At 43.9% G+C, this 27,670-nt stretch overlaps 2 protein-coding genes across 2 annotated transcripts; both read left to right on the top strand.

Annotated features, from left to right (window-relative positions):
* Positions 1-6,066: 6,066 nt before the first annotated feature.
* On the top strand, positions 6,067-20,787 carry RFT1 (RFT1 glycolipid translocator homolog). The gene is made up of 13 exons (XM_074152258.1): positions 6,067-6,135; positions 6,248-6,333; positions 6,636-6,752; positions 8,616-8,805; positions 9,409-9,510; positions 10,449-10,583; positions 11,479-11,557; positions 12,253-12,303; positions 13,659-13,789; positions 14,988-15,132; positions 17,158-17,263; positions 18,553-18,802; positions 19,690-20,787. Exons 1-13 carry the CDS (start codon positions 6,073-6,075, stop codon positions 19,852-19,854), a joined length of 1,620 nt encoding a protein of 539 aa, XP_074008359.1. The 5' UTR covers positions 6,067-6,072; the 3' UTR covers positions 19,855-20,787.
* A 2,282-nt stretch (positions 20,788-23,069) lies between these two features.
* On the top strand, positions 23,070-27,304 carry PHF7 (PHD finger protein 7). Its single transcript, XM_074151694.1, has 9 exons — positions 23,070-23,156; positions 23,246-23,347; positions 23,627-23,751; positions 23,833-23,995; positions 24,082-24,188; positions 24,411-24,521; positions 24,670-24,782; positions 24,963-25,109; positions 26,378-27,304. The coding sequence occupies exons 1-9, from the start codon at positions 23,070-23,072 to the stop codon at positions 26,512-26,514; spliced, it is 1,092 nt and encodes a 363-aa protein (XP_074007795.1). The 3' UTR covers positions 26,515-27,304.
* Positions 27,305-27,670: the final 366 nt, after the last annotated feature.

Genomic DNA, 27,670 nt, shown 5'->3' with positions numbered 1-27,670 from the left:
ATTCTGCTTGAGTACTTGGCAGCTGTGAACTGTTTTAATGAACAGAGTCTTATTTCTATATGACTATTAAAGCAAACAGTGTTTGTGAATATATGTGTTTGTATAGCAAGTAGAAGTCTCTTTTGCAGGCTTTCTGCACCTCTCTAACTTTCAAGTACATTTTTCCTCAAGGGAGGTAGCCTGGAGTTCATGGAATGATTTTGTAGCACAAAGATGCCAAGCACTAACTAGTAGAGATTTTTCAAGTGCAAGTTCTCACAGCTGCAAAATCTGTTTCTGTAACTTCTATGGCTGCTATGCTCCAGAAAACGCTTCCCTCTGTTCGCTACTAATGCATTAGTCAACACCAAACCTGCAGCAGCAAGGACAACTGTGAAGTTAATCTTACAGAATGCACAGGAAGGGGGGAGAATGTACATGTTTTGCCTCAGCACCTGCTCATCACCACATTTATAATTCCAGTTTGTAGGTTAGAATTTCAGATGTACTACCTCCCAGAAACAGTACTTATCATAGTGATAGTTGAAGTTGCATATATTTGATGTGAACAATAAATGAAGGCAGTTAATATTTTGCAAGGTAAAGGAAACAACCCACAAGAGAACTTCTCGTTTGTGATTATTTCCAAAAAGATCAAGAGCTGTTCCATTACAGTTTTCTCATTTTATATATTGATAGGCTTCCAAAGCACACTGCAATGGGATAAATTGTCTATTTAGTATTCAAAGGGGGGGGGCTGATACAAAGTTTCCAAAGCCAGTTAAGAGACAGGTAAGGCATAGACTGTTATTCAGATCATAACGAATATGGCTGGAATTTCTAGCCTTGAGGAAGGCAAGAGAGAAATCATCTTCAGCTGGACATATATAAATACATACAAAGGAAACGCTTAGTATTTAGAACACAGGACAGTAAAGACAGTGTGGAATTGTTATGTACATGCTTAAGGCATGTACAAATTTTGCAAGAATTTTAAGCAAGGAGCTTGTCAGTTCCAGTGATAAAACTACTATAACTTATTACTTCTCTCAGGCTGAAGAACTTGGACGTTTTGTGTACATTTTAGAATGTCTGTTGAATGTTACAGATTTTTAAATTGCGAAGAGAACAAGAGAAGTGTAAAACATTGCAAGCAGACAGCATTGTGCAGAACACTTAATCAAGATATATCTCTTAAAATCTGCCTACATACTGTAAAGTATGGAGTGTAATCATTTGACACTGTTTTTGAAAACTTAGGACTATCCAATCCTTGAAATTTTACTGTTTGATTTGTATATTTGCTGCATGTTGTTTTTTTACTTTTCCTTGGAGTTGAACATTGATTTACTTTACATTTTACATATAAGAAAATATCAGTCTTCCATATACTAAATACATAAAATCTTTCAATAAATAAAAGTTGAATTTAAAAGTGAAATTGATAAGGCAGCAAAACCAGTTGATCAAATTACATATAAACAGTGAATCAAAGGCCAATGCACTGTGAAAATATGTGAGGCAAAATTAACACTTAACACTACAAAGTCAAAGGCTATTCTTGAAAGCTGAGATGGTGCATTTTTCAAATGTAGCAATCACAGAAAAAGACACCCTTCTGCCTTCTTCAGAAAGCCCCTTTATTCTTCCATCCCGAAGAAAGGATGTAAATTAAATCCTTGCTGAACTACTAATGCAGCCAGGAAAAAAAAAAAAGCAAATTTGTGTTTAACCATTTAACATGCACAGAGAGATTAACTCAGTCCACAAGGCCTGGGGAAACTAATCTAAAAAGCCCTCCAGGGACGCTTTGGTTGGAGGGAGGAGAAACTGGCACAGCAGTAACTCCTGGTGGGCCCTTTGCTGGTGAATGGCCTGTGAATTTCTTCTTTTGCTTTCTGCAGTTCTGCACTGAATTGGAAATTTTACATCCTCAGGCCCAGGGAGAGAGGGGCTCACAGGAGGGAAGAAAGCTTAATGAGATTTAGTGCCTCATCTGGTAAGTCTCCATGTGACTTCTTGCTTTATCCCCAGCCTCCTAGTTAATTCTGTAAAGGAACAAGCTTTATACTATTGGGAACGGAGAGACAGATTATTTTTTAAAAAAGAAACAAAATTAAAACTAGACCTAACATAATCTGTCCTGTGCTAGCACAAGGCTTCTGAGCAGTATAGGGAATATAATCTTTTGCCGCCCCAGGAATAAAGTATTTTTTCCTTGTTAATGAAATAGCGAATGCAGAGCAGTTGTGTTAAGCATCACACACCTGGTAAGTGAGCTCTGCAGAGCCAGTGCTGCACAGCTCCAGTTCTGTGCCTGCTTGTCTTCCTTACTGGAATCCATTTGTCCAGCTCTGAGACAGAACTACGCTGCGGCCAGAGGGATGGGAAGAGGAATGCGTATCCATCTTTTAACGCAGCACATGCTGTTGGGAGGGCCTGCTGCCCGCAGAGCCTCCCCTTCCAGCTGTAGAGGGGCAGGGCTGGGCGCCGGAGCAGCAGCGTTTGGCTGCTCCCCGTGGGTGTCAGGGATCTTCTTGGTCTCTGTGCACTGAATCAGCTGGAGAGGATGCCATTGAGGGCGAAGGTTACTTAGCTGGCACCAGGGGTTTTGAGTACTTCTTTTTTGCTTGTTTCTAAAATTGGCCCTGGCTGTGAAGCTAAAAGCTTCTTCAGCAGCTGCAGAAGTCTACAGTCTTTAGCTCACAGCCTGGTCTGTCATTTTGTGTTACATCCTAGAATAGTTCGCGATGTATCAGGCAGCAGCAGAGAACTTTGCCTATGATTTCATAGCACAGTTAGTTTTCTCACTTGATTCCTCAAGGGACCTTTAAGGGAAAGGAAGCCCACCAATAAAATTAAGATGTTAAAATATATTGCTAACTATAAAGCGCAGTATTTATTTGAGTTAATAAAATGCAAATTTGCTATTTATCCTTTATTCTGGATTTGATTTTGGTTCTGCAATGAGATCTTTGTTTTAGAACAGATGAGAAGTAACAACTGATCAGGCTTGTTTCAAGGTCTGACTGCTGATTTAATAGATTCCTGCTTCCCAGTCTCGCTTCATCATTAATTTGGGAATTTTTGTCCCAAAGGAAATTAGCTATAATATTTTAGCTGAAGATGATTTCCCTTCTGAGGAAGTGATATTATTGAAGGTCTCTAATTGCTCTTAACAGGTTTTAGATTTTCAGCCTATATATAGGTTGTAATTTGAAGTCAAAGTCCACCTTTCATCTTGAAATAACTTATTAATGGGGTAATGAAATACAATTATCTGAGGTGGAACACAGCTACTGAGCACCATGAAACGCTAAGATTTTTCATTGTGAAAGTCTGAAGGAACACTCCTAACTCATTCTAAGGTCTGTTTATACAACTGTCTAGTCTTTTTGGACTAGTTCAACTTTGGAGTGGATCAAAGAGGAACTTCTCTGCTGTAGAGGTGCCGTGTACCTCTAATAATAATAATAACAGGGGTTTATCCCATCGTCCTGAGCCAAGGAGTGTGTGTTCCATGCCGGAGGAACATCCACCCTGATTTAGTTCCAGATGTAGCCCAACTCTGGAAGTAAAGACCTTTGTAGTAGTTAAAGCAAAGGAGGCAAGAAAAACTTGTTAAGGGAAGTGGACTATTTTAGAGTAGGCTGCCACAAACAGCTGCCTCCGGACAACCAAAAGGGGTGTATGTTGCGGTGAGAGGAGGCAGGAATGCTCCGAGTGGGCATTGCCTGCTGTGGGAATGCTTGTTTTGACTGCATGTTCTTGTGAAGCTCTCTCGACAGTGTATGCCAGTTCAGTCACCTGGTCCTCCTTTAAGTTATACCTATTCTCAAATTATGTTACTAAAAATAAGCATTTTTCTGTCAACTCAGTTGCTAAGCTTCCTTACACACTGGTTTGAATAAAAGCAAGTTAGCCGATACGTGAATTTTTAAGTTTGAAATACTGCTCTTAATATGGTTTTGACCTGTGTTGTGCCACATTACTACTAGGAGTTGGCCTATTCTAACTATTGTTCAGCCGTAACATGCAGTAGAATCTGAAAGATGCTACTGGAGTAAAAATCCTGGCTTTCAGTCCAGCCTCAAGCGTGTGCTTTGGGGCTTGACCAGTGTTTCTTGCTGCTGGCTGCCTCAAAGGCCGTTTGCCATCTAGTGGCTTAGGTGCATTAATGCCAAAAGGCTGGAAGTGGCAAAGCTGGTTCCTATTAAAAACAGTTGAAGTTACAGATGTTTCTCTTCTTTTTCCACCTCCCCATGCTTTGCAGCTGTTTCTGTTTCAGCTTTATGAGGTGACAAGCCAAACTGTCCAACAAAACATCACTAATTGTCGCTTACTGTGGCAGATGCCAGAACAGGTCTATCGCCTGCAGTTTAGCAGGCTAATTTCTCCTGCTTTTATTCCTTAAATTCCCTACTTTTGTCATGAAAATGTTTGTATGGATACAGAGAGAATAACATGAATCCTTACTGGAGTGTTGGTAGATGCTGCATGCTTTATGCTCCCCAGCTGCCTTTTTGTTTCCCTGTGCAGCGTAGTTTGTGATAGGTTTTAATCCCCGCAGTTCAACCACCCCTATTGACATCAGCTCTCGCCATTACTGCCACTAAGAAAAGCCCAGAGCCCGAGTTAGGACAATATTTTTAAGTGCCTTTTCCATTTGAGAACTGGAAAACTGCCTGAAGGGAGAGGGGAGGCGGCAGTGTTTCTTCCCCTCTACCGAGAACACCCTTCTGTAACCCCAAATCTCTGAGATCTCTTCCTGTCTCTGCAGTTTCCCAACACGGATTGCTTTCTTCTCTCTGCCCATATCTCCCCATTTTTATGATGGGATAATAACCTTTTTTCGTTAGGTTTTTACAAGTTAGGTGTTCCCAATATTAGCATCGTGCATAAAAGAATTCACAGGGATATACTCCTCTGCCACGTACGCCCACATCTATACATCACTTCCCAGTTACTTAAAGAATGTTATCAGGAAAAAATGACCGAAGGAAAACGTCTGAAAATCCTTACTCTGAACATGAGAATAAAGCGGTGGGTGTAATTCTCTTTCCCTTTCCTTCCTTCCTTTCTTTCTTTCTCTTTCCTTTGCGAGTACTCAAATTGTTGTTAAATAAGTAGTTCTGGTGAGTTTTCAACATCTGGCCTCGTTTGTGCCTTAATACCAATTAGGCAATTGAAACTTTACATTAATGGCTGCAGCCGAATCAAGTAGGGCTCGGATACTTCCCCCTCTGCCCCGAAAACACTTTAACAGCTGCTGTTATAGACACCAAAAGTTGTAGTTCAACTGTAGCACGGCTAAGAAAAATGTGACTTCTGGGCTGGAAGGGCCACGCTTTTGAAGGGAATGTTCTGTAAGATACAATCTTTTTATATATTGCTGCTTAAAGAAGAGCATAGTCTGGAACTCCTGTGCTGATTTACACCCAGTCTTACGTTTTACCTGTTTGGAAGGCTTTGAGTCGGTGTATTATTAAATTCAAATCTGTCACAGTTGAATGAATGGCATCTTCGCTATTTGAAGGTGGTTTTTTGGCTGGGTGTTTTTTGGTTTGGAGGTTGGTTTGCTGATTTTATTTATTTAACACAGAATGAGATGCTGCTTCCCGCAGCTCCGGGTGTTTGTTTCTCCTCAGGTCAGTCGAGACTGGCGGGGTTACCCTCCGTTTAGAAAGGAATGGGAGGAACTCGCACGGGCCATTTTTTTTTTTTCAGAAATCTCTGGAAAATAGCGCTTGTCAGAAAATGCTGCTTAATACGACGTCTCCTCCGATAAGCCAGTGTGCGGTTTTGGGGTGTTTTCGGTGGAATCCCTTCTCGCCAAAGCAGGAAGCCGGCGCTGAGCGCTAGTTTGAGCGACTGGAGTGCGCGGTTAGTGTGGAAGCCGCCCGCGTATGTCCAAAGCGCTCCTGAAGAGGACGGGACTACCCTGCCGGGTTGAGAACGGCCGGGCGAGCGACACCTCCGCTCCCTCCCCGCCGGTCCCTTTCCCGCCGGGGCGGTGCCGCCCGCGCTGACGGGATCGCGGCGCGACGGCGCCGCCATTTCCTGCGGGCGGGGAGGAGGGGGGGGGGGGTGGCGATGGCGGCGCAGGACGTGCTGAGCCAGACCACCCGGCTGGCCTCCTCCAGCGTCTTGCTGCAGGTGCGGGGCTGCCTCCGTCCTCCTCCTTCCCCCTCCTCCTCCTCGGTACCTGGTGGGAGCCGCCTCAGCCCCGCTCGGCCCGCAGGTGTTTCCCGTGCGGTTTCCTTCACAGGTGCTGTTCCGGCTGGTCACCTTCGGGCTGAACGCCTTCACTCTGCGCTACCTCTCCAGAGAGCTCATCGGCGTGGTCAACGTGAGGTGAGGGAGCCCCCGTCCCACAGACCCACCGAGGCTGCGCCGGGAACAGGGCGCCCGGCGGGATGGGGCTTTCTGGAAGTGTGTGTGTGTAGTCCCGTGTGCCATATGTAATTACTTTCCATCCTTTTTTACCAGGTAGTGGTAATTTATTTCATATCACTATGTTTTCTTTGCGTACCTGTTAGATTTGTCTGTCAGGTGGTCCCGTGTAAAACCTGTCAGTGATGCTGCTGCATGAAGGGTTTCAGAGATAGTATGTAAAGAAATCATTTTCTCTGTCTTTTTCTTTCTCGCTTTCTTAGGCTAACCCTGCTGTATTCAACAGTCGTGTTCCTGGCCAGGGAGGCATTTCGCAGAGCGTGTTTGAGTGGAAGTACAAAGCGAAACTGGACCAAAACAATTAATCTACTGTGGCTGACGTAAGATAGCTTTAAAAATTTACATCTTTAAAGCTTACTTCCAGTTCTTTTCTGAGAGGTCACAAAATCAAAGCAAGTATTTATTTACTGAGGTGATTATTTCAGCATTGAGCATTTAGTAGCTTCAGTCATGTTTGAGGACTGATGCAGGAGGCTGGTCAAGTCTGTTACTTTAGTGTTTATGAAATTGATCTCTTTTAGAGCACTTGGGAAAGTGCATCACCCAATGTGTTGTCTGCAGCCATTTGTCCTGTCACTTACCTTGGAGTTTCATTTATGTTGCAGCTGTTAAAGGAAGACCCTGTAGCACAAATATATAGCCCTTTATTTTTTTTCTTCCCCTGCCTGTGCAGTCTTGCTCATTTATTACTCAGTAAGCCATTTTGAAGCTGCTTTAGGTATTATTTTAATTCCTTACCGTAATTTTTTCAAAGTCTTGACCCCTGATGCAATTTAACGGCATCACAGATGGCAACACAGATGCTTGTGTTGGGTAGGAGACGTGAAAGAAACGGCTGGAATTAAGCAACAGGGAGTAAGTAGGACTATTTCTTTCAACTGTAGTGCAGTTATAGCAGAAAGTGGATAGCTTAAAGTCTCTGTGAGGCCAGAGAGTGTAATAGCACATTGCAGCTAAGTGGATTTTAAGACTTGTTTCTCCTTTCTGGTTCCTGGACACATCTCTCTGGTACTTTCCCTCTGTCAAGTCTAGTGGCCACAATTAGGTGGGTTGGGAAGTAAGTTTGCATGTCAGATATGGTGGAAAACTACCCCTACATGAGAAGATGGTAGTCTTCTATTGGGTCACCTTACTGACTTTCCCTGGAACTGAACAGCTATTAATTAGATCTGGCCTAGGAGTGTGAGGTTATGTGTATCGTCTGCATCCAGGTATAAAGAAGAGGGATTGTCTCTTTCAGGGCTGAGTTTACTACTTATATTTTAAATATGTTGGGTCTGTTCTCTTTGCTGTATTATAATCAGTTTTCTGCTATTTTACAGCCTTTTAAGTGGGCGTTAAATGATAGAGTTAACAATGACTATGTGTGCCTTTTTCTTTTTAAATTTTTCCTCGCAGAGAAGCATAACTTAAAAAGATGTATTTCAGATCCTTCACGAAAATTAATCTTAGGAGCTTGATATCAAATACCTTAGGGATCTGATAATGGGAGGCTCAGGTAGATCCTGCTGCAATGATATAAAACTTTCTGCACTCTACCAGAAGCATTGTGTTCCTGAAGCAGTGTCAACAGAAGGTAATACACGTCTGCAATCCTGTGCCTAGTTTGATTTTTTTTTTAGCTACAGTCACGAATCAAAGTGGCTCTGAGCTCCAGCAGAGCACTGTGAACTGGCATACCTGAGGTGCAGGCTTGCATTTTCTTCTGCTCTGCTGTCACAGAACCAGTGATTTTGGGAAGAGTGAGACTAGCAGTTAGAGTGGTGGCATCTTTATCTCTTACAGCAAGATCCAGCAAAGCTTGTCTGCCCAACCCCTGGTAACCACAGACTATGAAAATTGTAGCAGGGAGAGGTTTGCAGTATTCCACAGGATAATAGGCGTTCAGAATTGTTTGGTCCCTGGGAACAAGAAATGCAGATAGTTGACCTTACGTTAGGCCTTGAGTAGAAGATGGACAAGTCAGAATAATGTTTTCCGTGTCTTGTAAAAGAATACCTTAAAGATGTTCATTACAAAAAAAGTATTCTTGGTATTGTAATGATAGAAATTAATTCCTCAGGGCTTCTATTTATTTATTTATGTTTAATTATTATGGCAGCATGTGAAATTTTAATCTAATTTTGTTGGATACTTTGCTTAAGTAACATTTCCATTGATTGTTTTTTATGTTAACTTTTTAGAGTCCCTCTTGGTGTTTTTTGGTCTATTTTCTTGGGCTTAGTCTGGCTACACTTGCTTGAAGTACCTGATCCTTCTGTGGTTCCTCATTATCAGGCTGGTGTAGTGGCATTTGGTCTTTCTGCAATTATCGAGCTTCTGGGAGAACCGTTCTGGGTTTTAGCACAAGCTCATTTGTTTGTGAGACTTAAGGTTAGTAAAGTACTTGGAGTGTATGCGTGTGTGTGGGGAAATTATCTTCCTCTATTGAAAAGAACAGATTCCTGAACTAGGTCTTCGTATATTCAAACATATGAAAATCTGCACAAAACTGTGTTTATTGTTTAGTACTGTATGATATAATTGTAACATGGATATGAATTTGTACCTGTTAAAGCAAGGAAGTTGGTTTTTTTAGAAATTATCCCCTTAGTGACCATTAAATACTTGATCATGAATTTTAAATGGAGGGAGAGGCACACAGCTTCCACAATTTTGCATTTCAAATGATAGTTGGTGTGAAATGCAGCAACGAGAACATGATTGTCTTAAGCAAAATTTTCTCCCTTGTATCCCATAAAAAGGACTGGGAAAGTGCAACAAAAGAACTGTGCAATGGAAGAATAGAAAATTTACAGAGAAATTACAATCTAAGATGACCAACTCAGCAGAGAGAAACTCTGTGATAATGTCACACTGATTTTTGAAGTCTGATATTCCTACATAAATACTGTGTGTGAAACAAATGAATTTTAAGTTTGTGAATGAGGTTAATTTGGCAGAAAATAAACCTTCTCTGTTTTCTCTTTCTTAAAGGTAATTGCTGAAAGCCTTTCGGTAGTGTCAAAATGCATTTTGACTGTTATTTTAGTTGTCCTTTATCCTCAATGGGGCCTCTACATTTTTTCCTTGGCTCAGGTAAGTTTCCTGTGTTCTCTTTTTCTAGAAATTCTTGATTTGCCTGAATCTCTTATTTGCTGCTGCCTTTGACATGTAGCCTGCTAAATGCCTTCAAGAAGGTGAGAGAAAATGCTCCTGGGAGGTTTAAGATGCAGCACTTGTATTTAGTATTTTCCTGGTACTCGTTATTGACTTGGCACTTTGACCTTGACCAGTTTATTGGAGGTACAAGAAAGCACCTTGTCTAAATTTTATGTTAGCTCTTTTTAGTCACTTGTACATTCTAATGCTTGAAGACTAATGCTTGGCCTCAGTGTTAATGTTAGACTTGGAATTCTACTGTGTAATAGATTATAATCATATGTAATTTTATCAGCCTGTCCTACCAACCTATATCACCTTTTCGGGAGCTGGTAATCATGTGTAACGTGTACTCGCATTAAAACTTTTTTCTTTACTATAGTAAAGAATGGTTATATTGGTGCCTGAAAAATAGGCTTATGGCCTGTGCAATATCATTTTACCTAAAAATAAAAATGTGGTCCACCTCAGATGTGGACATCCGGGTTTGTTTTTTTTTTTGTTCAGTTTTTGCAGTGGCTGAAGTAGCTTGTAACTGATCAAAGAAATGTAGGTGTCACTCTGTCAGCTTGTTTTTTGATTGAGTGAATAAGTGCTTTATAATTGGGCTTTTAAATAATCATTCTAAAAATGCTGAATAGAACATAAAAGTTGGCAAAGGGTTATGATAACCTAGATACTAAAAAAAATCAACAACATTCAAATCAACTTGGGGGGGTTGAAGTCTTTACCTAGTTTAAAATTTGACAAAAATAAGAGCTACTTTCACTGCATTTTGTTCTCACTGAATTTGGAACTCTAGCATGACATTCTGCTTTTGTAAGTTAATTTTATATCCCTGGTTGTTTTTCTTCTTTCCTTCTCTATTTTTCCAGCTTTTATATGTCAGTGTCCTGGTGATGTGCTACTTAATTTATTTTGTGATGTTTTTGGGGTCTCCTGAAGCAACAAAGAAGTCTTTTCCTGTTGCTAGATTGAAAGCTCTGTTACCTAACTTGGTGGAAGATGAGGTAGGTTGCACAGTTTGTTTCTTGATTTTAAGTTTTTCTTGAGAGCTTTGACATTTAGTTCGAGATAGTGGAATAATTGAGTGATTTTGAGGATATCTCTGCGCTGTAGAAGCTATGACTGATTAAAAAAACCAAACATACAAATTCCGTTTGTGGTTTGTATCAACAAAATCTTTGCCAGAAAAATGTTATGAAACTTGACCCTCTTTGTTGTAGGCTTGTTGCTGACTTATCTTTTAGTACCTGTGCACAAACCAGTAACTGGAGGTAGAACATCTCCAGTGTGCAGGGGAATAACCAGGTATCACTGGGTTTGAGGCAGGAAAGAAACAAGAACCGTTCTACCATGGATTTTGGTACTCGGGCTTTTTCCACAAGTAAACGTGGTGGAACACAGCATCCTACAGATACTCAGATGTCCTCTCAAAAGAAAATGAGGCAAAGAAAGAAATGAAAAGACACAGTGAGGAAGAAGACATTTTAAAAAATATTTGCAGATTGAAAAGATAAATGTGGTTCTTGTTTTCAGAACTTGTGGGGGCGGTTTGAAGAGAGTAAAAAATTTATTATCTACAATGAAGGTGAAAGTTACATTGGCATGCTAAGCAGCATGGGGTATTTTTTCTTGTCTCTATTTTGTGTAAAAAGACTTGTGTACTTTATCTGCAACAACAGTAATTTTCAGCAATGGAAACAGTCTTTGTCAGATCAGAGTGATACTAGGGCTTGAATTTAGCAATATTTTAGATTAGTTGGTAGTAGTTATGATAGTGTGGGTTTTCCTCATCAGTACAGCTGGAGCTAGCTTAGAGTGTTGTACTGGCTCTGTATTTTCTATTTCTACTCTGTAGTTTTAGTCATGTTTATTACATTTCAGTACTTCTTTTTTTTGCAGACCTTTGTTAACTGGAAGGAAGCATGGTTGACTTGGAGTTTCTTCAAACAATCCTTCTTGAAACAGATTTTGACAGAGGGTGAGGCTTGGCATGTGTTTGTGATGGAGAAGGGCAAGTGAATACCATTTGCAAAATTGACTTAAAGCTTGAGAAAGCCAGTAGGGGGTGTGGGCATGTGAGTTTCAGAGATAGTTGCTGGCAGATGTTTCTAACCTGAATGAAGTTTTTGAGGGTATTCTGAACGAGATGCTGTGCCGTTTGACTTTGTCTCTTGAATACTTCATATTGGAAGATGATTAGGGGCCTAGAACATCTCTCTTCTGAGGAAAGGCTGAGGGACTTGGGTCGTCTTCGTCTCGAGAAGGCAGACTGAGGGGGGATGTGATCAATGCCTATAAATACTTAAAGGGTGGGTGTCAAGAGGATGGGGCCAGTCTTTTTTTCAGTGGTGCCCAGTGACAAGACAAGAGGTAATGGGCACAAACTTGTACATAAGAAGTTCCACTTAAACATGAGGAGGAACTTCTTTACTTTGAGGGTGGCAGAGCCCTGGAACAGGCTGCCCAGAGAGGTGGTGGAGTCTCTCTCTCTGGAGACATTCCAAACCTGCCTGGACATGTTTCTGTGCACCCTGCTGTGGCAGGGGGTTGGACTAGATGATCTCCAGAGGTCCCTTCCAACCCCATATCATTCATTCATTCTGTGAAGTGCCTGAACAAGTATTGGGAAAGATTTAGGGACTTGTTCTTAAGTTCTTTATTTTGAATTTACAGGTGAACGATACGTGATGACTTTTTTGAACGTGTTAAATTTTGGAGATCAGGGTAAGTGTGGTGATGGTGTGGAATGGTGACACAGTTCTCTTAGTCACTGCTCTTCAGATGGTTCTGAAAATGACTTCGAGTATTTGAAAATAACTTGAAAATCTGAGAAGATTTCAAAGCTTTTATGACTTTGTGATACATTTCAGTGAATGATTGATACAGATATGGAAAATAATACAAGGTTCTGGATTTTATTATTTCTTTGGATCAAAACTTTCCAATTGGATATGTGATACCGCTATCTTTTTTCTTTTTTTTATAAAAAAACTTCATTAGTATCTGATGTGTTGCAGTTGTCTGTCTTCAGTTTTTGTAATTCTGTTTTCTGTCTTCCTTTTGAATCTGTGTTAGTTGTTACGGCAAGAACATAATTGTTTATAGCATTGCATCTCAAAACTGAATTATGTTCTGTAAAAGTACTCAGTGTGGTTACAGAGTAATGTATGGCAGTAGCCGTTTGGATGACTGAGTTGACAGCACCTCGGATCTTTATAGCTTGGGGAAGGAAAATAGGCTGTAATTGTTGGCCTACTGTTAGAACTTTTTTGGCTAGTTTGAATTACTTTTAATTGCTGGCAGAAGTATGTTCCTCCGTAAATACGGAGTATGTGTGTTTGCCACCAGTAACTGGGGCCGCTTCTGATCCTCCTCCCATGCAGAAAAATTGAGCTGGCTCTTACTTGAAGGGTCTTTAAAAGAGCAATGAGTACAAAAATGCCTGTACTCTCAAAATGTTGAGAAACATTGGTTCCAAGTCCTATGAAATCAGCCAGAACCTTATTCTGTTGTTTCACTGTGAATAAGTAAAGCATTTATCCATATACCTCTCAAGGACTCTACACATAGATGTCTTATCAGGTCTGGAGCAGTATCTTGCTGGGGATGGAAGTGCTGGTAAAGCGGCATTTGGGATTGCTCTTCTACTTCAGTGGAAGTAAAAAGAAAGAAGAACCTCATACTAAAAATAGATAGCTTTCTCTTCTCCTACATCAGTAAATACTGATAGTCCTGTTCTCACTCAGTGAAATTCGTTAAGATCTTTTAATGTCCTAAGTTAACTAAGAATTTATGATTCTTACTGTGCGGTTTGGTGCTGTTACTAGATTCACATCTCTGAACTTGATGCTTTTGCCCTGGGTTTGCCCTCTGTGAACAAGCCTTGTCATTTTGAGCTGTGGTTGCTGTGACTGTCAGAATTTTTAGGGAACACTGCTTTAATGTTGCACTAAGTTCCACTTGTTTTCTCTTTGCTCAGTGGAAATGTTAAATTAGAATTCATGTCATTGTTAAAGACTTGGAATTAAAGTGTGTCTAAAAAAATTACAGGTTGCTACTATGGGTTTTTTTTTTTTTAGGTGTATATGATATCGTGAATAATCTTGGTTCGCTGGTGGCCAGGTTTATCTTTTTGCCTATTGAGGAGAGTTTTTATGTCTTTTTTGCTAAAGTGTTGGAAAGAGGGAAGAATGTAAAGGATCAGAAGCAGGTATGGGTTTTTTTGTATTAATTACATGTCAAATGCTTGATTTATTTTACAGATGAGTTGCATCACAGAAGTGTGACTGACAGAATTGTGTGTTTAACTTCGAGTTTAAAGGCTGTTGAAATTGAAAAGTTGAAGTGGAGAACAAAGATGTTGAGTGAGGCTGGACCAAAGAAATTAAGATACACAGTGGCATAGTATGGCCTTGTATTATAAAGGAAGTTAACATCATCTGCTTCACACAGTGTGATGTAAACCCTGGTATACCATGTATTTCCAGATATGCTTAGGCAATCACTTAAATCATGAAAGCATGTTATTTCTATCAAATAAATGCTGTCTGAAAATATTTGACTGGCTTGAAAATATAATTAGCTGTTAAGTATGAAACAGTAATGTTTCCAAAGAGTTTGGAGTTTGGGAAGAAAAGAGCTTTTGAATTGTATGTGGAGTATCAATGGTTAAACAAACAAGGGATTTGTTCCACAGAGTAATATTCGTGCATGCTTTAGGTGAGAAATTCTTGATAAGTCATGAAGGTCAACCTGGGCTTTTGTCTCATACTATGACAACTTTTTGCAGTGATCCTGCTGCTTGCACTGTAGCATGCAGTTAGACAAATCCCATGCTTCAGGTCATTGGTGGGCTAAGAAAGATGGACATATATGTGTACTTTATATATGGTGTAACTGATACATATAACCGGCAAAATGGTTATGGGATTTCACCATATGCGCTGAAATTCCATTGCATTACAAGAATACCTCTTGTAATGAGGTAGGAGAACTGACATGTTGCTTGTTCTGGTGTGGCAAATCATGTAGTCCCATGCAGCAATAAAAATCTGTCCCCCCTGCTGACTCAAACCGTGGCCTTGGGCAGATGCCGTGCTCTTCTTTGCCATTTACTAACTGTTAAACAGGTGCAAGTGCTGTTGCGTATGTCCTTGAACAGATGTGTTCATGGCTAGTATTTGTGTAGAATTTGTAATGTGTAAAACATAGCATGGAACAATAAATACATAAAACATGTTGAAAGTTAAGACCATGACTATGGATAATTCAATAACAAAGGATAAGTTTCACACCTTTTTACACTGTGCAAACTGATTTCTTTTTTTGCGTGTGAAGTAGCTTTTCTCCGTGAAAATAACTATTATATTGATTCTGATTCATGTAACTGACTACATTTTTTTTTTCAGGATGATGTTGCTATGGCTGCAAATGTATTAGAATTGCTGTTGAAACTTGTGCTTCTGATTGGCCTTACCATCACGGTTTTTGGCTATGCCTATTCTCAGCTGGCGCTGGATATTTATGGAGGCTCAATGCTCAGTTCTGGAACAGGTAAAGATTTAAAGAGCTGGCAAAAAAGCCACTCTTTAAAAAGAGAAACTGCAGCTATTATGAATTCTTGGGTAAATCAGCAGATTTCTTTTTTCTTTGTAAAACTCCTATTGAATTCAGTGACTTAGCTTGTCTGAATCTAGAACTCATGCCTTTAGTATGTGGTCACCTTAAATTTAAATATACTGAGGAGCTCTAAATACGTATGATCAGGTTTTTGCAATTTCACATTTTTGGAAAAGAACATTTTAAAAGATGGCGTGACAACTCCATGATGTGAAATTGGTAACTCCAGCTGTTTAAAACAATGACAACACACACCCCAGAAACACATACAATAAATTGGAACCAAAAATTCCATAGTTCTAGCATGGAAGCAATAATACATATTTTTTTTTAACAGTGCTAAACCACATAATGGTAACAATCTTGCTATAGTTGATGGGTAAGTTTTACAAATCTGTCTGCAGAAGCAGTCAGGTAATTTATAGGTCACCTTGGATTTTCGGGAGAGAAAGTCGAGGTTCATTTAATTCCTTCTTCTTGAAACACTAACACACAAATTGTAGCCTGGAGTTTTCTTGGATCCTTTCAGTGATTTGTCAGTTGACTTACACTAGCTCCTGCTAGAAAAAAAACAACCCGCCTTCTGTAGCGGAGCCGGGTGTTATGTCTTGGTTCCTAGCTGATTTATCTTGGGTGAAGATCTAGCAGCTCCTCAGAGGAGCTCTTTTGCTGCATTTCTGTCTGGAAATGTTGCCTGTGTGCCATCCCGGGAGAGTTCTAGCTTGCATTTTCCATTTCACATCTATTACAATTAAGAAAAAGTTACAGGGAAGATGGAAGTACGTGACAGTATATTGTGTTGAATATAGTTGCATCTGTCAGAGTTCTGCACCTTCAAACCATAACCTTGGAATATTGCTTATTGGGTATTAAAATTAATTGCAATTACGTTATTCAGCATTAAGATCATTTGATATATTCAAACCCCATTCTAAACCCCATCCCTGTTATTAAATGTTAAACGTTTAGATATTTTTGCTTTAGACCCTTGCATGTTATTTGGAAGCTGGTGCTTGATTTGTATAGTGATTTTAAGGAAAACCCTGTGTCTGAAGGAATATGAATGCAGAAGTAATTTAATTTTTTTTTTTTAACCTAATGTTAATGTGTGAAAATGAAATGTTGAGCGTGGGAACTGGCTCATTTGACCAGATACTCATGTATATTTTCATTTGGATTTTTTTTTATTTTTTTTTTTCTGACTGCTCTCTTGTCTAATGTTTTTATGCGTACTTGAAAAGAAAATCTTCAGCTCTGCCCCACATCTGCAGTGTATTTACTGCTCACTGGGCAGTTCTTTAGAACTGAAACAGGAGGAGACTCGGTGATATGAACCACATTGCTGTCATCAAGAAGGAATATTCAGGGATGCACACTGATCTGTTAAAAAACATGAGATTATTTTCCCACTGTTAAAATTTCTAAAGGACAAGAAAAAGATTAAGATCTGAATGCAAAATTTTGAAGTAATGTATAAATTATCTCTGACCCATAAAAACCTGAATGTAATTTTTATCTAGCACAGTTTTGAATGTATGGAACAGCCTTTCTGTTTTTCTTACTGTTGTGTTCAAAATATATATTTTATTGCTTTTAGTACCTCATGATGACTATTGGATTAATTTCCACAAATTTCTATATAATAGAAGATTTGGGTTACGATAAATATTAATTTTTAATTAGGAAATCGCTTTTAATAAAACACCTTTTTTGATGGATATCTTTTCTGTTACTATAATAACTGCTACGCTTGCATGTTTGGGGTGTTATTTTTGTTTTTATTTTGCCTTCTATATTTGTGTTTTTGTCAAGATATCTAGACAGGAAACTTACTCAAATGAACTTAAGTTTCCATTATTAGTGATAACATTGCAACAACATTGCATCTGTTAGTGGGTGTATAAACAATGCAGTTTTATAAAAGAAATAATCTACTTACCATTCTAATGTGTGTTTTAGGTCCAGATCTCCTCCGATGTTACTCCTTATATGTCTTATTTCTTGCTATTAATGGAGTAACAGAGTGTTTTACGTTTGCTTTGATGTGCAAAGAAGAGGTAGACAGGTAGGAAATAGTGTCATCCAAATATTCCTATAATTAATCTGCATACGGTTTGCCTGGAGTTCGGTACATAAACACAACAATTGTTCTGCCTGGATATGTGCCCAGAAATGCTTTTTTTCCAAAGAGCAAATTTCTTTCTGCTGTCACTTTAAGAACTGTGTTCCTTGTCTCCAGAGCCAGGTGCAACAGATGGGCAAGCAAACATGCACTATTTTTGTTTTTTACATGCTTATGTTCATAAACATCGATCATCTTAATTTTTTTTATGTAATGACCTTATAAAGAGCTGGGTGCATTTGAAATCGGCACTAAAAAATACCCTGCTCTGCTGAAAAACAACTCCTTATTTAGCTGTCTGTGTGTAGATTTAGATACAGAAGCTTTAGGAAATGTTTAGATGTTTGGGAAAAAAAAGGGTCAGAAATTAAGAAATAAAAATATTGTTAAATTAGCTTTTGGTACATCGCTAACTGGAAAAGTAAATGTGAAGTCTTGTTTTCTGTGCATGTGTTTGAAATTACAGTTTTTAAGACAGACTTAACACTTAAAGCTCATTTAAATTTTGCAACTGTAGATCAGGTACACTTCTGAATAATTTAAATTGTGGGTCTGAATTCAGTGGTTATGTACTTTAAGTAGGAGGCTGGACTAATGACTTCCTGAGATCCCTTTGTTGGATTGTTTCTTGATTCTGTGTTCATCCTGGGTTATTGACTTCGAAGCCTGGTTGCCTTCCCAGTGCTACATCAAGCTTTTTTTCACTTAGGTAGCACCTGTCCCTTACAGGGCCTTTCCAAATTAATGTCAATGAGGTCTGCTTTCCACAGGCAAAGTAGACTTAGAAAGGGCTGCTTTCATCAACTCTTTAAAGTGTGTATTTGTTTTCAAAGCCACTGTTCGGAGCAGAAACTAAATAAAGCATCATCTTGTTGTTGAGCGTTTAATACATACCTAAAATAAAATAACAAAAAATCCACAGGATTTTGCATTACTAATCATTGTTACTAAATTAGACTTTCTGAAATGAGTATACAGCTGATTAGCGAAATAGAATTTCCTTCACGTAATGTAGTTAACGGGTTTGATTTCTTTGTTATATTTTCCATTCTTTCAATGATTTTTTGTTATTAACATCTTTGTTCTCAAATTTATCTTCTTCCATGAGAAGATGGTAAGAGAATTTCTGTTCCTCGTTTTAGAAAATAAATTGTGATATTTCTTGGGAGATAAAGTTAGTTAATAAAAACTGTAATTGTATACATTGTTAAATTGTTTCTTTTTTTTCCTAGGTACAATTTTGTCATGCTGGCCTTGTCCTTCGTGTTTCTGTGCATCTCTTATTTCTTGACCCACTGGTATGGCAGTGTAGGCTTTATCCTTGCCAACTGCTTTAACATGGGCATTCGAATAGCTCACAGCATCCACTATATCTATGATTACTTCAAAGAAGGCACTTACAGACCTTTGACAGGCTTGCTTCCCTCACCATTTTTGGTACTCGTTTATATCGTAAGTGGAGTAATCACTGGTTTCTCAGAGGTAAGTGTCTTTCTCAGATGTTGATTTTGCTGTGAAAGTTAGTATCAAATGACTCGTGTGTCCACAAGCAGAGAAATGCCATTAGCAAAAAAGGCTGATGAGGACAGGCTGGAAGACTTCTGTTACAGGCAAGGCAAGATACAATATTAGGAGATTTTATCTTTGATACAAAGGTATCTCTGCCACCTGTAGAAGGTGTACCTGACAAGTGAAATAAAATTTAACACATTTCAGCTGTCTGTAGTTAAATCTGTGTCCTTAATTCTTAATAATAATGGAAATTTTGCAGTGGTACAAAGAAGCTGTTATTAAACATTCAGTAATAAAAAAGAGAGAGAGGAAAAACAGCCAAAACAAGAATAGAAAGAAAAATTGCCAAGAGCACATTTATCACATTTACTCAGACTGCGAGACGGTAATTGCGCAGACTAATTATTACAGAGATGGTAGCATTTCAGCGTACAAAAATTTAACAGACTGAAAATCCATTATGCCTTGGAAAAAAAAGAGCTTTATATTTTGGAATGGGAGATTTCCAGTGAGGTTTTGTTAGAAAATAGCCTGCTATGTTGCTGCAAACTTGCGTGATAGCACCAGCAGAGTTTTCCTAATACCTCAATTAATGTATTTCTGCATTCCAGATCATAGGAACTTCCACATTACAAGGTATCTACTGAATGCTCTTTTTTTGCTGACAGAATTTTGAGAAAGCAAGTGACTACTAAAGATGATTTATTGTAGGATCAGTGCATGTGGCAAAACTGCAGTCAGCTTGATGATGGTGTTAGCATGGTCAGGACAGCTGCTGGGCCATTTTTTTTATTGAGATAGTAAATCGACTTTGTGCTAACGAGTTTTCCTGCAATTGCTTGTTTCCTTTGTTGTAGGTTTTCTTCTGCTGCGACAAGGGATGGATGGCGAGGCTGGTTCACATCAGCGTGGGGGCTCTGTGCTTTGCAGCAACCATCGTTACCATGTTCTGCACAGAGACCAAGCTGATCCACTTTGTCAGAAGCCAGTTCCTCTCCCGCTATATGAAGAAAGGAACATGAAATGCTCATATGCAGAACGGTTCTGGTACATGCTTGGAGTAAAGGGCTGATTTTTTGCATAAGATCTGTATGCAAAAAGATTTCCGCATGTGTTTATTGGAAGCGTTGATATTGGAGTGGCAATGTAAGATTGCCAACGGAGCCTTATTTTGTCTTCTCAACTGGCCAGTACAGTGAAAGAGAGCGGAGTAATTTTCTTGTTATGCATCATTCTTTTCTAAGATTTTCTTCGAACAGCCTCTTTGGTAATGAATGAAGATCTAAGATTCACCCTTCTGACATAACCTGGTTGACAGACTTGATGGAGAGAGCTCCCGTTCTTACCAATGGGGAGTATGTGTATGAAGGCATCGTATGGCTTACATCTTGAGATGGAATTAAGAATGCTCTTATTTGGCATGGTGGGCTGCTTAACTAGTTAGAAAAGAAATGGTCTAAAAAAACCAACCCCAAACCCATAAAATACAACAAAAGCTGAAGAAAACACTAGGACCAAGGCCCAATAGCAATATCACTGTTACTGAAGTAAAATATAATGGGGTGCAGAGAGACTGAGTTGTCCGTGTTTTGAAGCGTAAAACAAAGTTCTGACGTAAATTAGTGGCGCACACAGCAAGTGTCCATGCTAGCTATGTCAGATTATGTCGTTCAGCATATCATTCATTTATGAGGGTATTAATTAACTTGTCAAAAATACTCTGAAGCCTTATCTAAAAGAAATAAAAAGAGGTTGAGCAGTATTTTACAGAAGGTGTTATGTACAGTTACAGTGACGCTGAAGTTCCAGAAGGTTAATTGTAGAACTTCTTACTTTCACTGCGTTGGATTTTTTTTTACCAAAATTTTAAATGCCAAAATGAAAAATTTGTCTCAATAAACATTTTGTCTTGTCTGTGAAATCAAATGTTAAATATATTCGATAAGATTTCTTTCAAGGATTTGTGCATATTGGAACTTCCATTATTGGATAGAAAAAAGCTTCATTTTGTTACAACCAATTTTCTTCACATCTTACTCTGTCTTAATCTTTGTATTGATTTTTTTTTTTTTAAATTGTTGAAAATTTGGAGATTTGGAAATTGTAAAATTAGATGTTAGGCTGCTGTTTTAGGTTTGCTAATGGTGTGTTTATTGCAGGTCTAAGCTCTGAATTTGGCAGTTTCAGAATGTACAAGAGGCAGGTTTATAATGATCAGTTCTGCCTTTGCAGTGTTTGGATGGACCAAAAAATGTCAAGTGATGAAAAATGTGTGCTCGGATGCAAAAAATGTGCAGTTGAAAGCTTTCAGTTTAATCGTGCAGCAACTCTGCTGATCCTCACCTCGCTGGGATGCAGTGATGCACAACCTGAGCCCTTTTTCCTTTTTTTGGACTTGCCCCCGTGGCTCACGGTGGCCGCACCCCTGGCTTTTGTGTACCTCAAATATGGACTGGGACTGTCTCAGTCCCCTGCCACCCACTGGAGACAGGCAAAACATGAGTGGGTACAGGCCTGGGCAGCCTGCTCCAGGGGACACTGCTTTAGCTGGTGCTTGGACTAAACGGTCTCAAGAGGTGTCCACCTGCATGATGGTCAGCGGTGTTTGCTTCTGCATATGTTTTCCGCTCAGGGGTGCAGGATATAGCAGCGGTGGTGTTGGTTTACAGACTTCAGTTTTGCTTTTTCTGAGGAATATTAGATGGCAAGAGCCCCAGCTCCTCTTTGGATGATGCCAGTCGGTGCCTTTGTCCAGGATGCAGCGAACAAGCAGAGGAAGAGTGATAAGTTGCCCATGCTGCACCCGAGGGCTCTGCACAGAATCTCTGTCTGGCCAAGGGCTCAAAGTGGAAGGACTGAGAAAAGAGCTCTACCGGGTGATGCTGTGCTGCGGTGACTTTGTCCTCACAGCCATGGACCTGTTTGCTTCCCCAGGAGTCCAAACAGTGAGACATCAGCCCAAGGAACCACAGAGGCTGGTGAAGCAGAAGTAAAAGGCACTAAGGGAAGATGGAGAGGAGAACGGGAAAGTGACAGACTGGACAAAATTCATCTTTTCTGACAGGCAGTACTGATGGGAGCTCCCCTACTTGATGGACCATCCCTTGGTGTCCAGACCCTGGGGTCCAGCCAGCCTCGGGGAGCAGTTCAGCCTTTGCTCTGGGGGGCTTCTGGCCCATGCCAGTAAGTGGCCACCAGCCCTGGGCTCTGCCCAGAGGAGAGACCCCAGCCTTTCAGACAAGGCGGTGGCTGGCGCAAGATCTGAGCCGAGGGAAGAGGTTTGGCAAGATTTAGAGAGCTGAGTCACAAACTGTCACCTCAAAAGTTTTCCTTCCCTACTCCTCCAGCAGGGAAGTCCCCAAAATCACCTGTAGAGGCATGGGCCAGGTCTCAGTGGCTGCCCCAGGGGACCTGGCATGTGACTCTGCAAGGAGCAGCTTCCCCGGTTACGTGGCTGCTGAGGGCTCAAGCCCTGACTTCGGCACTTCACAGCCCCCCTGTGAGGTGGTGGCCATCTCAGAATGGGTGGCAGGTGGCCGAGAGTGTCCTCTGTTCAGGGTGCACACAGGCCAGCGGTGCTGATGTCACGGTGGCCATGGTGACCCATGGTGCCAAGTGCACGAAATGGAATGTTTGGCCCTGGCCAGGCGTCAGTGTGACTTGGAGAGGTGAGGGATGGGACAGGGCTTGCGTGGGGCTGTCAAGGGAGGAGGGAACCCCCACACCTTGGGTCTCTGGGCCTGTGCTGCAAGCTCAGCCACGTCCTGCTTCTCCCACAGGATCAGCCAAGGAACACTTGGAGGAGACAGTCCGGTGCTGTTGGGACAGGAACTCCAAAGGCTTGGTGTCAATGTGTGCCATGTCCGCAAGGAAACGGAAGGCCCCTGACTCATTGGATCAGGGTGAGAGCAAAGTGTCCCTCCCAGAGCCTGGCAGAGGGGCTGTCGGGGTGGTCAGTGTGGGACCGAGAGCGGTGGCCGGGGGAGGCAGGAGCTCCCCAAGCGCCCCAGGGCAGGCCCTCCCTTTCCTCAGCAAGCAAGGCCCAGGCTGGGCAGTGGGCACCTGCTGGGACACCCCTGCCTGCCATGCCCCCTTCCTCCCCATGGCTTCGAGCCCTGCCCTTCAGCCGGCTGGGCAGGGACAGACAGGCCCTTGGGGGCAATCCCTCAGGGATGCTTTTCCCGGTCCCACAGAGGTGCTCATTTGTGCTCCGTTTGCTCTCTCCCCTCCAGCGTGCATGCTGTGCCACCGGGTGGAGGCTGACCCGGACACCTGTGGGCACAAGCTGGAGAAGGAAGGATTCTGTGCCCATGAGTTTTGCCTGGTGAGTTCCTCTGGGGCTCCCTCCAGCTTTCCGACAGGCAGTCCCTTCCCCGCTCTGCTCATCAACTCCTTGTCTTTTCTCTTCTGCAGTTTTTTGCCAACAAGCTTTGTCAGCAACAAGTCAAGGAATTGGGACTGATGGGATTTCTTCCTGAAGATATTCAATATACAATCAACTGGGCAGCACAGAAGGTGAGGACCTGAGAAGAGGAGGGACATCTGTGCCAGGAAGGGTTTGCTGGAGCATACCCCAGGCCTCAGGAAAAAAAACCTAGCTGTTCCAAGCAGCTGTGGCACAAATGTCTTGCTTCCAGCAGCTCCAGAGAGGCTCCAGAAGAGGAGCCTTCTCTGAGAGGCGCATCTGCGGGCTGTGACCCAGCTGTGGCCACATCCCACACCCTGCCTGGAGGTGTGGGGTGGCTGTGGAGGCCCTGGGGCTGCCCCTGATGGGGGCTGTCGTGCTTTTTCCAGCACTGCTTTGTCTGTGGTGAGAGCGGGGCTACCATCACCTGCCGGGAGATGAGCTGTGACCGCAGCTTCCATCTCCCCTGTGCTGTGGAGGGTGCGTGCATCACCCAGTTCTTTTTTCAGTACAGGTACTTCCTTCCCCATCTTCCCTGACACCAAAAAGACGTGTTGCTTCTCACTCACCCATCCCTTTCCTCTAACCCCCCCAGATCGTTCTGCTGGGAGCACTGTCCAAAGCAGACAGTGGAGGTGTCTCCAGAAGAAAATACCACCTGCCTCATCTGCTTAGACCGTGTTGGGGAAAGAAGGTCCTATGGCACCATGGTGTGCCCGGCTTGCAGACATGCCTGGTTCCACAGGGGCTGCATACAGGTAGGAGTCCTTCCCTTGCTCCCAGTGCATAGCAGGTGCTCAGCGCCACCAGCGCTTCACTCAGGCTCCTTCTGTTTCTCCTGCAGGGACAGGCTGTGCGTGATGGCATTACTTGTTTCCGGTGCCCTCTCTGCAGGGACAGGGATGTGTTTCTCTCAGAAATGCTCACGATGGGCATCCGAATCCCCTTCAGGTTGGTGTCCTTCTGCCTGGCTCACAAGACAGGAGAGTGCAAGTGCTGTGCTGTGCCAGGGAGTGCCCCAGTAGTTCTGGTCCTCTGCTGCCCCGTGACTCTGGCCTTCAGCTTCACAGAGGAGTTGGAAACAGGGCCAGGGGATGGGGGGGAAGGACAGGCACACTGTATCTGCCTTATGCTGGGGCAGTGGGGGCTCATCAATTTTCTTTTCTCCATCAGGTTGCCATCACAGGACAGCCGTGCAGATGAGGCACTAAGTGTGAGACACAGCCGCTGTGATGCCGGTCGGTGCCTTTGTCCGGGAGGCAGGGAGCAGGCAGCGCAAGAGGGGTAAGTATCCAACGCTGCATCCGGGGGCTCTGCATGGGATCTCTGGCCAATGGCTTGAAGCACAAGGACTGAGAACAAAAGTTCTGCCAGACAATCCTGTGCTGCGTTCACTCTGTCGTCACAGCCATGGACCCGTTTGCTTCCCCAGGCCTTGGGAACTGCTCCTGTGCTCCTCCTGCGCTGCCGAGGGCACCCACCGGCGATGCTCCTCTTTGAGGAGCATCAGGGCCACCTGGGAGTGCGATGGCTGTGCTGGCCTGGGCACCGGTAAGAGGCAAAGCACCCAGCTGTCCCAGGGCTGGGGCCAGGCAAGGCCTGGCAGCGCGTGCCCATGGTGGGCTTGGCAGAGCTTCTGCTCTAGGAGGGCTGGGGCCACTGCTCTGGCCTGTCCTGCCCTGAGCCTGGGGACCATGCAGTTAACCTTCCTGCTTCCCCTTACAGCCTCCAGTGCCAGCTCACGACTTGTCAGCCCCAGCACTGCCAGCCAGTCAGCATCATCTTCCTCCAGCGGCTCTCCAGCACTTGAGGGCAGCAGCCACCCAAACGCCCCTGGGCCCATGTGTGTGCGAGACCACTCCCGCTTGCGTCGTAGGGCCCAATCTCGTTACAGCCACCCCAAACGCCGCCGCAAGACGTGACGTGGGCAGTCCCTGAGTGCTGCACCTGAACCCTCTCCACCCACGCAGTAACGTTAGTCATTAATCTCTGCACTCTCCCCTCTTCCACCCACTGGGAAAGGGCCCATCGCTTCTCACCTTGCCCATCTTTTTCCCCCCAGGTCCTTCTGCCAGAGCAGGCAGTGGAGGTGGCTCTAGAGGGGAACACCACCTGCCCCATCTGCTTGGACTCTGGGGGCGAAGAAGGTCTGATGTCATCATGTTGCGCCCAGCATGCAGACACGCCTGGTTCCATAGGGGCTGCATGCAAGTAGGAGTCCTTCCCTCGCCCCCGGGGCACGGCAGGTGCCCAGCACTACCAGGGCCTCACTCAGCCGACTTCTTTATCCTGCAGGGACAGGCTGTGTGTGATGGCATTACTTGTTTCCGGTGCCCTCTCTGCAGGGACAGGGATGCGTTTTCTCAGAAATGCTCACCATGGGCATCCGAATCCCTTTCAGGTTGGTGTCCTGCCTAGCTCACAAGACAGGAGGGTGCAAGTGCTGTCCCAGGGGGTGCCTCAGCAGTTCTGGCCCTTCGCTGTGCTGTGACTCTGGGCTTCAGCTTCACAGAGGAGTTGGAAACAAGGTGAGGGAGAAGAGCAGGGGCACCCAGTATCTGCCTTGTGCTGGGGCAGTGGGGGCTTATCAATTTTCATTTCTCCATCAGACTGCCATCATGAGACAGCTGTGCAGATGAGGCACTAAGTGGGAGGTGCAGTTGGTGCCTTTGTCCAGGAGGCAGGGAGCAGGCAGAAGGGTAAGTGTCCAGTGTTGCACCCCATGGTTCTGCACGGCATCTCTGTCTGGCCAAGGGTTTGAAGCACAAGGACGGAGAACAAGAGCTCTGCTAGACAATCGTGTGCTGCTGCTGTCACTCTGTCCTCACTGCCATGGTCCCTTTTGCTTCCCCAGGCCTTAGGAACTGCTGTGCTCCTCCTGCACTGCTGAGGGCACCCACCGGCGATGCTTGTCTTCGAGCAGCAGCAGAGCGAGCCGGGAGTAGCCTGGGCACCGGTAAGAGGCAAAGCACCTGGCTGCCCCGCGGCTGGGGTCAGGGGCCAGGCAAGGCCTGGCAGCAGGTGCCCATGGTGGCCTTGGCAGAGCCTATTTGCTCCAGGAGGGCTTGGACCACCTGCTCTGGCCTGTCCTGCCCTGAGCCCGGGGGCCATGCTCTTGACCTTCCTGCTTCCCCTTACAGCCTCCAGTGCCAGCTTGCAGCTCACCAGCCCCAGCACCACCAGCCAGGCAGTAGCAGGGCCTTCACACAGCTCCTTGGTACCTGGGACCAGCATCACTGGCACTGTCAGCCCAGGCAGCACCAGGGCAGTCTCTTAGATCTCAGATACCCAAGAGCAGCAGCCCCAGCTCCGCAATCCAGGTGCCATTGTGGTTCTCCTGTGGCTCCGCAGCAAGTCAGGGTAGCAACTGCTCCAGCCCCCCCCGGGCCGGAGAGGGTGCAAAACCTGCTCCTGATTGCAGCGTCAGGCCCCGGATCCCTACAGCCAGCCCCGAAGGTTCTGGGGCAGGAGCTGTGAGCCAGCACCAAGTGCTTGAGAGCAGCACCCTGAGCCAGGCAGCACTGCAGCGTTCCCACAGTTCGCTGGAACTTGAGACTGGTAGCCACACGGCGTTAGGGGTGTCCAATGGATCCTTGGCACCCGAGACCATCATCTCCGGCAATGCAGCATCAGGGCAGTCCCACGGCTCCCCAGTGCTTGAGGACAGCAGCCGCTCCCCTGGCCCTGACTGTGTGAAGCTGCTCCTGGTTGAAGTGTTGGGCCCCAGATCCTTACAGCTGGCCCACAAGATGCTGTGAGAGCAGCTGAGAGTAGCACCCACAGCCAGGCGGTGCTGGGGCTATCCCACAGCTCACCAGTGCTCAAGACCACCAGCCCCAACACCACCAGCCAGCTGCCATCGGGGTCCTCCTGTGGCTCCTCAGCACTTTAGGGCAGCAGCCACTCCAGCCCCCTGGGGCTGTACAGATGCAAGACCAGCCCTGCTTGCCACGTTGGGCCCAAATTCCCTGCAGCCATCCTGGATGACAATGCAGGACCAGCTGTGTGCTGTCCCCGAGTGCTGGCTCTGGTCCCCCTCCACTGGCTCAATAAAGTTGGTCGTTAATCTCTGCACTGGGAGGTTCTGTGCTCATTTGTTGGCTTCCTTCTCTCCCTTTCTGGAGGGGGCAGTGTTAGGGGTTGGGCCCAGAGTGTTGTCCTCTCCCTATGGCTTGGCCCCGCAGCCTGCTCAGTTTCCCCGGGGGAAGCTCACACCCACCCCTGGGACAGGGGTCTCTGCCCCTGCCCCTGGGAGGGCAGCCTGGCCTGGCACAGCCCAGTTGGCACTGCCATCTCTCTCCTGGCAATGTGGGCTGTGCCCACCAACCCAGCATGGCACTTCTGGCTCACCCCCCCAAAATCACGTGCCAAGCATTGGCCCTTGCCCTGGTGTCTGCCGGCGGTTTGGCTCAGGGGTCTCTGCTGGAAGCCAG

This window comes from Numenius arquata, chromosome 8 (genome assembly GCF_964106895.1).
Source record: "Numenius arquata chromosome 8, bNumArq3.hap1.1, whole genome shotgun sequence".
In the NCBI taxonomy this organism is placed as follows: Eukaryota; Metazoa; Chordata; class Aves; order Charadriiformes; family Scolopacidae; genus Numenius; species Numenius arquata.
This window is presented reverse-complemented; position numbering and strand designations above follow the sequence as displayed.